This window comes from Myotis lucifugus, unplaced genomic scaffold (genome assembly GCF_000147115.1).
Source record: "Myotis lucifugus unplaced genomic scaffold, Myoluc2.0 scaffold_133, whole genome shotgun sequence".
In the NCBI taxonomy this organism is placed as follows: Eukaryota; Metazoa; Chordata; class Mammalia; order Chiroptera; family Vespertilionidae; genus Myotis; species Myotis lucifugus.
The window spans coordinates 2248371-2265779 of NW_005871181.1; the positions used below are offsets into that span (position 1 = coordinate 2248371).

General features: G+C 40.2%; 1 protein-coding gene across 1 annotated transcript in view; it reads left to right on the forward strand.

The window, feature by feature from the left end:
• The window catches only part of USH2A (usherin), a 295540-nt gene that overhangs the window by 224225 nt on the left and 53906 nt on the right, over positions 1-17409 (forward strand). Inside the window, exon 37 of the mRNA XM_006094330.1 lies at positions 14087-14266. Coding sequence (XP_006094392.1) covers positions 14087-14266 — 180 coding nt within the window. The remainder of the gene's footprint in view (positions 1-14086; positions 14267-17409) is intronic.

Here is a 17409-nt window from a genome sequence, read left to right on the forward strand (position 1 = left end):
TGTCAGCTAGTTTTTAATAAACCAAATCTGGGGTGTATAAAATGACACCAAAGTTGGTACCTCAAGGATCTCTGTCCCATATAATTTTCAAACAAATAGAGAAGATGACACAGTAAACCTAGTCCTGTCATTCTCAGGGGCGTGGGGCAAGAGAAAACCAGGTATGTTGGTGAGAGAAGTGAACAGAGCCAATCAGGGGAAGATTTGGGAAACCCTGGGCCTCGGTGATGAATTAGAATAACTTGAATATGAAAACATCGTTGGAGAATGACAGCACAAACAAACGTGAATGGTAAAAAGTAACCGATCGCCCAACACACGCCAGGGCCTCCTGGATTACAGTTTCCGCCTTTGCTTAATATCTGCCGTAGAAGTCAGGATCAGCACTTGGTTCGGTGGGATTCCACCTGATTTGGAGCATCCTTTTCATTTTGAGGAGCATGTGATGCAAATTAGTTTTTTGTGGGGCCTGCAAGGGCCATTTACTGACCTGTAAGAAGTGCTTTGCTCAATGGCTCTCGAGGGTGAGTCATTCACCTTGCACAGGTGAGCAGTCAGCTCCCGGGGACCCGTGTGCAACATCCTCAGTGTGTTTTCTCTTCACCTCTGTGAATTAGCTAACAATTTCAATTCGAGGTGACAGATAAATAAATGTTTCCTATGAAACATATTGAGTGTTCTTTTTTTAAAATAACTGAAATGTGTACATTTAGGAATAAACACTAAAATAACTGACAGTATAGTAGTACAGATACGGCTTATGTGAAACTGTTTTAACATTATAAATGTTTTAATGGGTAGGTGAAAATAATATGGGAATTTATGGTTTTATCATTTTATAAAGTTTCAAAAATAATTTCAGCTACACCTGTAAAATCACCTAATTATCAAGAGGGGAAATAGAAAATAATAATATTAAGAGAAAAAGGAAACATTCTGAGGTCCTATAGAATGGCAGCCTCCATACTATTAGACTAAATTCTTTAGATTCTATACACTGGTTCTGTTCTTAGTAGGCAATACGTCCTCTTTTTTTTCTTGAGCGGTTGTGCTGGAGTCTTCTGCGAATCGTTTAATTCATCATTCTTCCTTTTGAAGGAGGAGAATGTCTGCCTGGCAACCTCAGAAGCAGAGAACCCAGGCTTGTCATTGGTCCTCTTCTTTTGAGGACCACTTATTCCAGGTTCCCAAACTTTTAGAAGGAAAGGTGAGAGAAAGTACAGCCCTATCCCGTTTTATTCCACCAAAACCCTATATATGAACATTGACGCTTGGTGAAAGTCTAAAGAAGCAGATAATAGTATTTCATGCACAAATGCGCCTCAAGCACGGCCATGGTAAAGGCAGTGTCTGCAGTTCCCCACATTATACAGCTATTGGCCATGTAGGGTCTGTTAGAGAAACAGAAGACACTTAATGAGTGTCGTGTTAGAAAGGTCTTTTGGTTTTAGACAGTAGCCCTGGGCCTCTCTCCCTGACCATTTCAGATGTTTTAAAATTAACACAAGAGATACTAGGAATGGAGACTGGTGGGGAAGTTATGTTCAGAACAAGTATTCATATGAGAAGAAGCATTAGGAATAGGGGGGAAATAGGAAAATTACTTTTTTCCTATTTCTTTGGGAAATAGCAAATTTCTATTCTGCTAAAAAGAAATTACATTTTAATTTACTTCTGTATGAAGTTTCTAGAGGTATAAATGCACATACATATAAACACTCAGGAAATTTAAAAAAATCATTTTACACCGAGTTGGAAACCATTGCTCTATGAGTGAAAATTCAAATGGGCAGTAGTAACGTATATGGCACTGCAAACATTTGGCTGCAGACTATTTACCCACTGAGAATATTGGCACTTCTGATTGTATATCATGCCATGGCCAATAAAGCTATAGAAATGTGTAATTAGGACATATTCTTCCACAAGAATGGAGTTAGGCATTAATTTATCAAACTTACTTAAGAGCTCATCTGTTCTCCACACTCACACAGCAGCTATTGAATTTGTGTCTCATTTCTAATTGGCTCTTTTCTTGACATAATGAGCAAGCCCAAACTCTGAGCTGTTGTGTGCGTGGAAGGGGCGAGGTGATGATGAAATGCAAATCCCGGCCCTGGCCTAGGCCACACACCAAAGTCAGAGCATGGAACCCACGGAGCCTTGAGAGCGCTGAGTTTCTGAGTTCTTGAGGCTGAAGGTCATATTTCAGATGCTGCAGGAGCATCTTTGTGTAGGAATCTCTCCGTTCTGCTTTCCCATGAAAGGAGACTGTTGAATATCGTCTTACCTTTGGCTTTGGAAGACTTTGCAAAGCTTTTATTTTTTCAATCAAATTCCTGTTTCAAAATGGGATGTATTTAAAGTATTTAAATATGCTCACATCATTTTCAAACCCACACCATGGCTGATTGGGGTTTTCTAGTGACATGCATGATGAAGGTCCCATGTGGATGCCAGTCCATGGAGCAGATATATCATATTTTATACCGGTAGTTGCATACCATGTCCTAGTACATACCCGCCAAGCATTGGTTTTTGTATGTTCTGTCATGACAAGGGTTCAGTGTTCTCTGAGTAAATAGAGTCATTTTTTTGATGTTTCTAGATTGAAAGTATAACCATCAGCCCCAAATGCCTGGATTTTGAGAAAGGAGGCTCTCAGTAGGTAGGTGTCAGCTATGAGTTAATATTAGATGAAAATGGAAGGGTGGACTCTGTAGAGAAATAGAAAAAAAATTATCTCTGGGCCCATCCTCTGAGACAGACCTACAGCGAGGGAATCCCTCCTGGGATTCTCAGCTTCTCCTGTGGGGGCTCTCAGAACATGGGCCTTTGTCACCGGATAGAGTGATGAGGGTCACAAACTCTGTTTTGGCTCCTTGGGAAGTACTGTTGGATGACTCTAACATTACCATGCTGTATTATACCAAGAACAGCCTGCTGATGACTGATATCTCCTAACTTCTTATGAAGTTCTTATGATCATGGGGTTACTTTACTCAGTTAAAAAACAAACACTGTGAAAATATGAAAGGATACATGCTAAAATACATCAAAATATTAATAAGATAATGATTATCTTGAGATTTAGATAATTGTAGATGTTTTCTTTACCCTCTTTGATACAGTCTTAAAAATCTACCGCAAACAAGCATTTCTTTTATTATCAGACAAAGAAGGAATGAAGGATGCCAAAAGAAAACAAAAAGAGGAGGCAGTTGGTAACTTGCGTCATCTTGCAGCAAAACTTTTAAGAAGGTTTTAGGAAACAGCAGACCTTAAAACTCGAACCTCTAGGGAAAATTGGGAGCCAAAGACTTGACTTCATTTACATGCGGTGTTAAAAAATCTTGCCCCTCAACTTCTTTAGAAGCCCAACCCCTTGTAATTACTATTTATCATCTTGCTTTTCCTTAAATCCCTTCATTGAAAGTGGTTCACTTTCACTTTCTCCTAATCATTTATTTCTTTATAATAAGAGAGTCTCTTATTCTCTTTTTGATCTGTACAGTTTCCTGTTAATGCCTTACTCTGTGTGCCTACGTGGAAAACTTACATTAGAAAAATGATTATGCTGTAGTAATTACGGTGCCCTCAAACTGAATTAAATTATGTTTCATTGTAAATAGTAAAATGCATTAATATTTTTAAAAGCCTTTTTATGCCAGGGAGGATAAATAAAGTTACCTTCCTGTACATTCATTAAACACCGTGCCAGTCTAAGCTGAATTGACCGGGCTGATAACAAATCAGCTTATTCTTCCTTATGCCAGTCCCTCCCACGTGGTTCTGCCATAAGTTTTCTCAGGACTGTGACTCAAATGCAGTGCATGCAACAGCATCGGTGCTTCTACAAATACCATCCCCTTCATTCTGTATGAATGTATGTAGCCACATCTTGAAACAGTATGGTTTTCTTTAACCAATTTAAAATGAAAATGAACCTGCATTTAACTGTAACTTCTAATATTCCCTTTAGCATACAGAAATTTAAATGCCCTGATATGCACATTAAAAAGTAAAAAGGAACAGTTGAAATTAATTTGGGATTATAGCTTATGTAAACTAGCATACCCAAAATACTATCATTTCATCATGTAAGCATAATCCTAAATTAACACTAGATGCCAACACTTTTTTCTTCATGAGTCTATGTGTACATTTTACACTTACAGAACACTTCTATTCAGTGACGATTTTTATCAGAAAGGCTTAATCCATGTTTAGACTTCATAAAGTTTTCAATTAAAACAGTAGATTCACATACAACGTATTTAAAAGTTTTCCAGTAACTAAAATCAGTGATCAGATTTTAAGTAAAATTAAATAAAATTAGAAGTTGGTGCCTTAGTTACACTAGCCCCCTTTCAAGTGCTCAAAAGCCACAAGTGGACAGTGGAGATGGTACTGGACAGCACAAGCTAGAACGAACGTGTGGATAAGATGCCAGCACCAGTGGGAAAGTCAGAAGTGAATCAGTGCCAAACTTCTGGGAATGCTTTTCCTACCAGTTTTAAGGAACCCGAAGTAACTAATTTTTTGCCTCATTAAATTGGCTGGTTGGCTCAATTGATAGAGTTGATCAGTTGCTTTGGATTTATGTACAAATCATCTCATCTTTTTCTAGGTCCTTTCATTTTCTTTATGGCAAATATGTGTATGTACCTTACAAATGATGCTGAAAGCTATCTCCCTGGATGCCCCTGTCCTCGAGAGAACCCTGGATTTAACTCTTATACACTAAGTTTTGAGTAGAATAAAAAGCACCTATATCAAGGGGAAAAAATTAAGTGGAGTTAATGTGCCACCATATTTAGTTCTTGCTTTTCAGCTGTCCTATAAATCATGTAAATAAGCACAATAAACATTTATTGAGCGATTCCATACCACTCTGGACCTACAGGTCCATCATGCCTGATGACACATGGGAGTTGGCCCAGGAAGGCTGGACGTATGTCACATGTCAAACGGTGCCTTCCATCAAATTCAGAGCCATGTTTCTTTCCCAGCATCATGACATGGTATAATGGCACCTGGCGCTATCGGCATTTCTGATAGGACTTCTTTTGGCCATCTCAGCATTCTTAAAAAAATAAATAGTTTTTCCCCTCTGTGATTGAAAGGGTTAAATAGCACCAATTCATTAGTGCTCACAGAAGGATTTATTTTGTTCTCATAAATCAGTTTTATTCCACATTTTTATTATTCCCTTGAGTGAGCCACTCCAATGGAAATCAATACAAGTGTAAGTGACACAATCAATCTAGATATTTGATTATGGATTGGAGATTCCCCAGGTCTGCTTCTTGGCCAGTTTTCTTTCTGATCATTGCCCCGAAGAATTGAGTATTCTTATTGTCCTCTGTGAGTTATGAATATGTTTAGAAAAGCAGATAATCTTCATTGGCATCCTGACAATGGAAGCCCAAAGAATGAGCAAGAATGAAAAGATAAAGATGAAAATATGTAACCATAACATTGTTAATTAAACAATTCATATTTCTCAGTATTTTTTTAAGATGAAGTAAGTTTAAATAACTTACACTTTTAAAAAATTTATAAGGCTATAAACTGGAAACTTAAGATGCATTACGTAAGTGGTTGACTATTTCTGATGGCGGAGATGTTTCTGTTTTCACACGTTTATTTCATAGTGAACCACACTAACTGGTCTAGGTTAACTATATGAAAACAGTTAAGGTGGATGAAAAGCCTTTGAAGGGATTTGAGCTGGCTCTTTTATTTCTATAACTAGAGGCCCAGTGCACGAATTCATGCATGGTGGGGTCCCTCAGCCTCGCCAGAGATGGGGGCCGATGGGGACCATCTTACCCAGTCCCGATCAGGGCTGGCTGGCTGGGAGGAGGGACCATAGGAGGTTGGCTGGCCTGGGGAGGTTGGCTGTGGGAGCACACTGACCACCAGGGGGCAGCTCCTGCATTGAGTATCTGCCCCCTGGTGGTAAGTGCACATCATAGTGACCGGTCAACCAATCGTTCGGTCGACCAGTTGTAATGATCACTTAGGCTTTTATATATATAAATTATGCAGCCTGCAAAGGTACCATCTGAGGAGAAAACAGTTCAAGTTTAAATTAGACCACAAAATTGATGAAGTTGTTGCTCAAGAGGGCAACATTTATATATCAAGCCCTCTTCGCTTTATACACAAATGTGTAGCTTATGATCCTTTATATACCAAATGCTTATTTGGGGACTCCTGGTACCGCTTTATCATTCTCTTGCCTCTGACTTTAGCCACCTGTTCTCGGTTCTCAAGCCGAATTTTTCCATAAGCACAATTAAACTTTGCTTGTAATTCATGTTGCTTGTGTTCAGAATAGACAGGATTTGGTACACCTATCTGGTTATTTTCTTCAAATAGATTCTGAGGCAGTAGATTCTGAGGTGTTTGCTTCTGTCTGCCAATGTTTTCGCCATTGGCTTATTTTCACCAAGATCTGGAGTAAGGGCGTGGGTTGTGTTTTTGGCAGGTTACCTCTGGAAGTCTAAAAAAGTCTTTCAGAAGCAGTTGAAACAGTTGAAACATCCTTCTTTTGCCCAAAGAGTCCTTCATTTCTTGGTTTGTTTGTTTATTTTACTAAGCCTAGAGGACAGCAGCTAACTGCACGGACTTCCATTTGCAGACATCCTGGGCTTGTGGAATAAGGGACTACCTATAGCCTGTTTTCTTCCCGTTTCTTTCCTTTTCAGTAATTTGCATTTATAACCGATGAATAATGAGAGACATTCCAAGCATTCATGACCATACAGGGCAGCGAGGTAGGGTAGGGTCATATCAATAAAGTGTTCTTTCCATATATCCTATTCCACTCTTTAAAAAGAGTTTACTCAAGAAAATCAATCCAGAAATTGGAAATGGCTGTCTTTATTGAGGAAGGTGGAACATTTTTAAGAGGCAGTCAGTGTAATCGTTTAATTCAAAGGCTGGCAAACTTTTTCTGTAAAGCCACAGCGTAAGCATTTTAGACTTGGCAGCCAATATGGCCTCTGCCATAACTTCTCAGTTGTGCCAGGTAGCATGACAAAACCTGAAAGTGTAAGTGTCTGTTCTAATAAAACTTTATTTACAAGGACAGGCACCTGGCCAGATTGGGCCTGTCGGCTGTATTTAGTGGATTCCTGGTTTTTTACTATAATTATTCATAAATTTCAATACAATGTGCGTATTTTCTTTGGATAGCTCAACCTTCTCAAGATTCTTTTGATTTTTAAAAAATTGTGCATGCTAATTTAAAAATTCACGTCCTATAGAAAAATAATATTTACTAAAACCCCACTACCTGTAAATAACCCATGTTAACAAACAGTGAAGATTATTTCAGCCGTTTCTCCATTTATGAGTGGTTTCTTGGGACTGAATGCTGCCAAGGACTATGTGAGCTGCCGGGGACCCCTCCCCAGTTGACCCCAGTCCAAGGCCACACTTGGTTTCCGCCCTTGGGGACCCTGAGCAATTCAGCCAGGCTCAGATTCCTGTCTCCCAGGAACTATGAGATAAGAAATGCATGTTGTTTTGAGCTGCTAAGTTGGTGTTAGTACCATTACACAGGACTAGATAACTAGTATAAGAACACTGGTAGGGTCACCAGCAAAACATAGGGTCATTGTCACCCAAATACTGGGTCCCCACATGGCTGTTCTCCTTTAATGGAGGACCTGTTTTTAGAAAGTCAAGTGAAAATGATGCACATTTCAAAATAACAGGCGACTCTGCTCTGAGGTCTGTTGTGATTGTTGAGTTATGCGTTTGATCAAAGCAATACCAAGGGCTCAGCACATTCAGTAGGTTCAGTAAGACTTAGCCACACCTCACAGGAAACAACATCTTCTGTTAGTCATGTTCATGTCCAATGTGCAGTTTGGAAGCTAGAGACCACGTACTCTGGGGGCATATTTACCCAAATAGCTCTTAACTGATTGAGGTAAGGGCAGCAGTTTGTTCATTTGGAAAAACAACACTTTGTCTAAATGGGGGGAAACATAAGTAAAAGTCAAAGCAAATCTGACTTGTCATCATATAGCGTACTTGATGAAAATGGACGATACTCCCCTAATTTACCCCTGCATAATAAATCTCTGAACTCTTTGTATACTGCGTACATGTAATTATTTTTCTGATGTTAATAAAATGAGGTTTATTTAGGAAAATCAAACTGACCGTGGTGCATGGAACAAAGTTGGTGAAAAGAAACGCGCTCTAAAGGACTTGTAAAAACGATCCTTAAAATTTTTTTAAAAAGGGTAATTGTGCCACGCGCGGGATGTTGTGGCTCACACACTACAAACAAAGTCAGAACAAAGCCATACGTAAGATCCCCAGAGCTTATAGCTGACCCTGCTCCTGCATAGAGGAGCAGCGTTTCTGAAGCCTCTCTTGTTGAGGCGATGAAACATTCCATGTATTTACTAGTATCCCCTGAACTGCAGTTGTCATTCCAGCAGAATGACCACTTTAAAGAGGAATCAAAAAACTGCAGCTTTTACTAGATGACAACTAATTAACAACCACATTAGAGTAATTGCCATAATGGTGAGAAATACGATGCCTTAATAGAGCACTGTCCTTCCATTGCCCTAAGTGGATCACAGGTTACTTCTTTCTCTTTCAGAAGGCGCTGTGGGGATGACAGCTACGCAGGTATCTGTCTGTAAATATTTTCTACGTTGGCAAAAATTGAAGGCCAGCAATAGGTCCCTTTTACTGTGTATTAACTTAAACAAACACCCAACACCTTCCACATCTCTCCCAAAGTGAGATCTGTGAGAATAATGGAGTTTGGAGGACACGCTTGCCTGTTGGGTAATGTAATTTGAAATGATATCCTTAGAAAGAATAAATAAAAGTAACTTAAATATTAATGTGCTATCTAAGAGGATCTAGAATTCTTAGCTCAACATGAAAGGCCTCTGTTGCCATTTGATGTCTTTTGATTTCCGTATTGGCAGGACTTTGGGATAGGGAGGTAGAGCTGAACACCGTGAAAATTGAGACCTCAGCGCAGGGAAAACCCAGCTTTTTCTTTGTATGGCAAGAAGTGGGGGAATTAGTCAATGCCTTTTCTACCTGCAGGTGTAATTGGATTCAGAAAAAGGCTAACTTAAAGCAGGACCAGGTCTGACATGGAAAATCTTCACACGGTAACAAGAATCAGTTTGGTTTGTTCGCTGTCATTTCTCATTACTGTCTTTGTCAGGAGAACGGATTCGTGTTGTGCCATTTTCTGTTCTTGTTACAATCTTTGTCACATGAATAAGATATCAGGATGTTAATGCCTGGCGTACAGCCTTCCGTGGCTGATGATACTGTACAAGACTGCGCTGACCTTTGCAGTATTACCTATTCTGATTGGTTGTTCATGACACCTCTTTCCCACGAGTTAATAAGGCTGTAAAAAGGGAGAGAACGGAAATGGCCAGCCAGTCAAATTACAGAATATTGAAAAGGTCAGAGCAGTGCAGCACGGAGGGAAAAAAATTACGGAATATATGGTGCATTAAAATTCTTGTGACAATGATTAGAACAAGAATGGGAAAGCAAACCCATTTATGTATTTCAGTCTAGAGAGCCCAACAAGATGATATTCCCGGGATACACATCATTTACGCATCCCTGACTCATACATGGGAAAATATCTACTTATGCTGATTTTTGCCTGAAAAATAATAGTATCTGTCCTAATGTTCAATCATTGAGAATGCTAACAGTAAGGTTTTCAGTCTTCAAAGTGGGCATTGATGTTAACATTTTAGTATGGCTTCCTGTTTGAAGCTAAAGGGAAAAGGGTTCTTGTGAGTGAAATCCACAGGACAGAAGGTTTATTTTGGTTGTTTCTTCATTAAACACTTGTTTATTCACTATAAAATAGAAAAGTAGGAATGCATGAATTAACCTTTTAGAAAATTCTTTAGAATGTGGAATACCCTGAAACACTTTCTAGTTTATTTAAAAATTTTAAATGAGCTTGCCTGGTGTGGCATGGCTCAATGGTTGAGCATCAACCCATGAACGGGAGGTCACAGTTTAATTCCCAGTAAGGCATATGTCCAGGTTGCAGGCTCAATCCCCAGTAGGGGGCGGGCAGGAGGCAGACAATCAATGATCCGCTGTCACCAATGTTTCTATCTCTCTCTCCCTCTCTCTTCCTCTCTGAAATCAATAAAAAATATATTTTTTAAAAGGGTTGGAAGAGAGGAACTCCATCGAAGATGCCCAGCTCCTGGGGGCAGGGTGATGGAGAGCTGTGGACCAAGAACACACAAGCTTAAACAGGCCTGCACCATCCACTTATACTCACAAATAGGGTCCACGCTGAGGCCCACCAGACAGGAAGGCTCACCTGCGATAGGGAATGCTTATCGCTTCAGCCTTTCCAGCCTGATTCTTGAGGCTGAACCAAAGGGACTGCATTTTCCAGCCCACTGAAGACACAGTAGTTGCAGTGAAAAGTAACAAAGCACACCCTCTATAGAGCAGGAATTAGAGGACTTCAGTTGTAAGAATTTTCCCCAATACCTAGGGGCCCACAATGGTCAAGTTCAAAGGAAGAAAGAGGGCAGGGAGAATGAAGCGAAAGAAAAGCCAAAATTGTGGATCCTGATTTGTTTGTTTTAGTCTCTAGGTTCTATAACGGGGATTCATAAGTTTACTTTAAAACATCTCAATAGTGTTAATTTATCTTTATTGTTGAAAGCATTACAAATGTCCCTCCCCCCTTCCCCCCCGTTGGCCCCCTCCACGCCACTCGCTCCCCCGCTCCTTCACTGCCCTATTGTCTGTGTCCGTGGACAGTGCATCTATGCATACAAGTTCTTTGGTTGATCTCTCCCCGCGCCCCATGCACCCTTCCCTCTGAAATACTTCAGTCTGTTGCATGCTTCATGTCTCTGGTTGGTTAGTTTACTTTGTTCATTAGATCCCACATATGAGTGAGATCATGTGATGCTTGTCTTTCTCTGTCTGGCCTGTTTCACTTGGCATAATACTCGGTTTCGGTTTTGAATCTGGCAATGTGAGCTTCCTGGACAGTTGAAATCCGGTCAGTGGCTCCAGGTCTGTGAATTGAGCTGCATGTGGCACTCGCTCAGCTGTGTGGCTCCCGGATATGTACAAGTTCTTTTTTGAGCTGAACAAAATGGTTTATGTAATTGCATACTTCTCATAATTATTGAGTAATTACATACTTCTTATAATTACTGAGTAATCATTGTTCTATAACTAGAACTTAATGTTACAACTAATTGTATAATTACCACGTATTAATGTTATCTGGGAAACTTAGAATAAAGTGGTACTTAATATATTTTCCCTTGCTCTGCCATTTCCAAAGCTAGTAATAGTGTTTGTTTTACAGCTAGAAATTCGCTTCAAAACTCAACAAAATGCAAGGGGGGGGTGAAATATATTTATTTAATGTATTTATTCATTAATTTTACATTTGCACCTAGCTCAAAATTTGTAAAATTGTATTATCTTGGCTTAATTTCAGAATTTTCATTATTGGTTTGAAATTTTCAATCCTTTGAAAGATGTACACAGTTCTACCCTTCAGAGGCAATCGGGCTTCTGCCTGGGTCTTATGGGATAAGCTGGCCTTTTTGATATTTTATAACCGGGCATGTGACAACAGCAGTAGTTTGGGCTGTAACAGAAAAGGCTCCCACAGAACTAGACATTATGGGAACTTAAGGCGGCCTTTGGATGTGGCTCATTGTCTAAGTCATTTTCTTAGACAAAGCTTAGAAGTGATGCACATTTAATCTTAACCAGGTCTCTGGAATGCCGGAACTGTCTGATGCATTTTGAGCATCCTATATAATAAAAGGGTAATATGCAAATTGACCAAATGGCTGAACGACTGGAAAGAACACGGCCCCTCGCCCTGGCCCCTCGCCCAGGGGGCAGGCCAGCTGAACCCCACCAATGCATGAATTCGTGCACCAGGCCTCTAGGCCTATATAATAAAACTCTAATATGCAAATAGCAGAACAGTCGGTCGCTATGATGTGCACTGACCACCAGGGGGCAGTTTACTGCATTGAGCGTCTGCCCCCCACCCTAGAGGGAGGCGACTGGCAGCAGCGGCGGGGCAATTGGGGGGCGGGGATGACTGGCAAGTGGGTGGGGCTGGCCAGCTGGGGCCGCCAATCGCCCCACCCACCAGTCACCCCACAGATCGGCCCTGATCACTGGCCAGTCCTAGGGACCTTACCCTATATATTGGGAACAGTCTCTTAGATTTAAAAAAATAAAACCTGGCAAGGCTACTCTAACACTAAAAAAACAGGATGATGCAGCGATAACATGCACATTTTGTGGTCAGCCCTGATTCTAACACTTATAACTGTGTGACAAATCCAATTATTTAACTTCTCTCTGCTTCAGTTTTTTCACCCATAAGATGGGGAAAATGGTACTACTGCCTCAGAAGGATCATGTTATGAACTACTTTTTATAATCAGGACAAAATAATGTAGCTGCCCTTATAGCAGCAAGATGTCTTTCACCTGTATGAAAAGTATGGTCACTGGTGCATGCAGCATCCCAGATTGCGAGAGGGATGTCCCACTGCCGGCAGTAGGGTGCAGGCCAGGCTGAGGGACACCCTCCCCTCCCCCAGTGCACGAGTTTTGTGCACCGGGCCTCTGGTATTATAATCACCTAGCAGAGTCTCCTCCCTGCATGCAATCGGAGCTCAGTCATCTTTGGCCAAAGCAAGTGGACTAGTTGTGAGAAACCTATGGGGACTAATAATATAGCATGATTTGGAAGTGTCTATTTAGAGCGTCCTGATGTTATCAAAGGCTGCCTGGCAGGTTTCAGGACTTCCTGCTAATGTATGTTGTGCATATGTAGCTGGGAATTGTCTATTTCCATATTGGGAAATTAAAAGCATTGCCAAGCTGTGAATATGTTTTCATCCTGTTCCACTAAAAACGAATAGGAATTATTTCCATGTTTTAGCCCATCGGTACCGTATATTCTCTTTGGGGAATATTGAAGGTAAATATAATAAGCAATTTGGCAAAGGAAGAAGGTTCTTCGTAGTAAATATTACTGTTCTTAATGGTTCTTTGTTGTGTGTGTTGTGTGTTTAAGAGTGATTATAACTAAATTTTACTGAAATTAAGCAATCTCTAGAAAAATTGGCCTCTAGTGAACTTCTCAGGAAAGCACGCAGCGTTGAAAGTGAAATAAATGTTCCAGTGCAGTTTTAGGTCTGAGTTCTCACTCCTCTTAACCTTGAGCATCACCCAGCTGCATAGGCGAGAAGATGAAACACTGTGTCAGACAGCAGGACAGCCCTACGTCTCAGACATGCTGAGATTTGAGGATGGGTCTGCCGAGGGCTCGGAAGGAAGGGTGGTGGTGGGACCCGGGGAGGACGCATCAGGACGCATTCGATGCAGCCAGGCAGCCCCGCGTTCTCAGGGAGCTGAGAAATGGATCCCCAGATCAAAGTGGACACAGATGACTTCCCTTCCCCAGCTGCTTCTCAGGATGTTCTGACCGGTTGTGATTTAAACAGGCATTGGATGGAAAGCCGTTGACCAGCCTGTCAAGCAAAATGAGCAGAAGTGGCCCCCGCTGTTGATAAATACCATTTCTTACATACATTTGACTGCGCTACTCATATCCAGAACTCTTCTATTTGGGAGAAAACGAGTGATTTCCTCCCAGTCTGTGCATCACAGAAAATTCAACTATTTGAGAAACCCTGAAACAAGTTGTAAATGATTCATCAATTGATCAGTTTAGATGTCAGCGCAGGATATTTACTGTTATGCATGATAATTGTGACGTGGCTTTCCACTATCTTAGAGTGTCAGTCCAGTTACTTTAATCCCTGTGATGAGTGAATTAGAAAACATAATGTTATCTCAGGTAACATTTTTTTTTCATAACAGGAAAATGAATAAAGGCACATGGGATGCCTCTTACGGTGGTGACAGTATAGTTCCGTTTAGTATTGGATATTTAGGAACCCCAGAAAATACTTAAATAATAGCAGGAGAGAATCCTTAGATACATACTCATTTTAATACGTTTCCTTTTTATTCAGCAGCTAATAACTACACTCTTCTGAATGGCACACGCCTCGTGCACCGTGGTGAAGAGACCAACCTGTGGGTGCCCGTCGACGGGCTGGTTCCTTTTACTAATTATACGGTGGAAGTGAATGCTTCAAACACCAGGGGCAGCCTGACAAGTGAGCCTACAGCGATTGTGATGCCCCCGGGGGGTAAGTCCATGAACAACCTTGACTGTCTGGACGTGTGTAAGTCTCCACTGATCACCTTGTCTACTGTGAGATTTTGTTTTCTTTTAGAACTAGGGGCTTACTGGTATTACTGATTGGTTTATTGGTGGTGGTTTTGTTTTATCGAGACCCTAATATTGATATTATTTTATTGTTTTGTTGAGACTGCTTTCATCTCACACCGTGTGTGTGTGTGTGTATGTGTAGGTTCACACACACCCCCACACATATATCTCTTGCTCTATACATGTTTAAAAGATTGGGAAATTTTTTTTGGTTTGAGACTTTATTTCTATTCAAAATTTATATTTTTCATTGGAGCTTTAATTTTCTAACACAAGTAGTTCTTGTCCCTGGTTTTTTGAAGAACTAATTTAGATGTATATCTAAAGCTTTTCTATTTAGCAAAAACAGGCCAGTGTGTAGGTACTAGGATAGGAAACTCTACTCACACCACTGGGAAAACTCCTTTAAATGTCATGTCTTAATGATGAGAGTTCAATATTGTCACTTTCATGTGTGAAATGTGACACCATCTGTTTTTTTTAAAAAGGACCTAACTTATTCAGAATAATTGTTTTGATGTGCAGTTGATTCTACCCTGTTTTTAAATATATTTTTTTATTGATTTTTTTATTTATTTCAGAGAGTAAGGGAGAGGGAGAGAGAGAGAGAAACATCAATGATAAGAGAGAATCATTGATTGGCTGCCTCCTGCACACAACCCTCCTGCTGCCACTGGGCATTGAGCCCACGAGGGCATGTGCCTTGACCTGGAATTGAACCGTGACCTTCTGGTTCATAGGTTGATATCAGCTGGCCGGGCTATTTTAATTATTTTGGGGGCTCTATACCCGGAAGAAAAATCGTTCTTACAATTGACAGGTATAGCCTTTGAATAGAAAGTGTGTCTCAGAATAGAAAGAGCACGGTTCTGAGCTGTGTGTTCAGGAATGTATGTTTCAGAAAACACCAAAGGACAAGGGCCTCAAGACACCCCTGTCTGTCTCATAGCCCAGCTCCGGGAACCACTGTGTTCTGGACTGAGGGGCAATGTCACTGTCTTGTTAATGGGAATCTGTAGGGCTGGGACCATCCCTCACAATGAGTATGAAAGCCAGGAAGGCCTCCTCACCAGAGGAAAATAAGGGATTCCTACCATTCCTGTGGAAGCCCTGTAGGAAATAATGCATCATGCGTCATGAGAACAGCGCACTGCTATCCATTTATGACATGATGGAATAGATGAATGAAGGTTTCCTGCAGTCCTGGGAACTCTAAATGGCAGAAGCCACGTTGTTTACGAAAAGAATGCTTGAAAGAGACTTTGGGGGCTGATCGACTCAGGCAGCCTCATGTTTTGAACCCATAATAAAAATGGGAATTGGAGTTCGATTGGTGCTTCTTGAAGAAGTGAGACCAAAGAAAGAAACCTGGGGTATTTATAGCTTCCTCTTTGAACTCTAACCCAACGTGCTGGGAAGGATAGAAAACTGTGATGACTCTATACCTCAGTGTGTGATGTCTTCTATTCACAGTGAGGAATTAAAGCGTAGTTAGTGCTTTAAGAGAGATTTTTAAGTTACATAGTAATATCCTCTTAACAGGATATATGGAATATTTAATGTCATATCTTCATTTTAGGGCATTTACACAGACTTAGTTTGTAATTTACATCAGTTTACATTGCATTCACAAAATAGGGCTAATTTGATCAATTGTTTATGTGTTTGAGAATGTGTGGTCTAATATCCTGTAATGTTTTGTTGATTTCTTTATTGATTAAGTTATTACATATGTGTCCTTATCCCCACATTACCCCCCATTCCTCCCACTCATGCCCTCACCCCCCTGTTGTCTGTGTCCATTGGTTAGGCCTATATGCTTGCATATAAGTCCTTTGGTTGATCTATCCTGTAATATTTATGTGCATGTATATGTGTATGTATAGGGTATCCCAAAAAATGCATTGCAACTTTAAAAGATAGCTCAATTGTTGTTTCTTTCATTTCATATTTAATTCATTGGAATTAATAATGGGTTAAAAGTGTGTGTACATTTTCTTGGGATATCCTGTATACATACACAAACACACACGCATGCATGCACACGCACACACACATACGTACACACATGCTCATAAATACACACAGAATTCAGTTAGACATAGCAAGCTTCTATTGCTGACTCAATGCACGTGGTGTGAATATATCTGTCTGGGTTAAGTAAAAGGGCTAATATTCTGTGGTCAGGACGAAACTAAAATATTGTTTATGGTGGAATAGAACTGAACTTCCCGGCTTGGCTTCGCCCCTGTTCGGTGAATGCCTGCCTCCATCATTATCACTGTAGGTCCGTGTACTATAGGTCCACACTCCCTGGACACGATGCGGTCATTCACTTTGTCTCAGAAATCCAGAATTTGAGAGATGGCCCTTCAGCAGAAGAGGATGCGAAATATCTTCAAAGACAGACAGGGATTCCCTCAAGTTTATGGCAGCCATTAGGCCTGTACTTTTCTTTCCCCATTATTAGATTGTTGTTGATTACAATTAGGGAACTTATAGCTTTGAAATTATCTTTTTTATGACCTTGTGGCAGTTTAAAGGTGATACCTCATTGATTAAATAGGTTTTAGTTCATGCTTCCTTTTACTTAATGACCTGAAAACATATTATCCTGATTTACACATAAAATCATGCTGAAAAGCATGTGGCATTCACGAGAATATGTGTGTTTAAGTAGAATTAAATTAGTACTGAGAGTTATTAAAGAAATCTTCCATGGCTTTGTCCAGTGAACTGTGTTTCAAACCGAAATGAATAATAAATGAACCGAAATGTACAGAAGCGAACCAACTTATGGGCAGAGAAGGCTCTATATGCTATTTACTTTTCATTACATTCGGGTTGTTATCATTATTGCCATTTACTTGGTTTCAGTATTAGATCTCTTTTATGGTGATGTTGAATTCCTACCGTCTTGCTATGTTGGATTATGCATGATTTGTAATGATTATACTCTTAGCCATGCTGTATTCTCCATGTAGTTTAAAACATAATAGAAGGTTTGGGTAAAACAAAAATGCTGATTTTTTTTCTTTATCAAAGGGTTGCTATCAAACA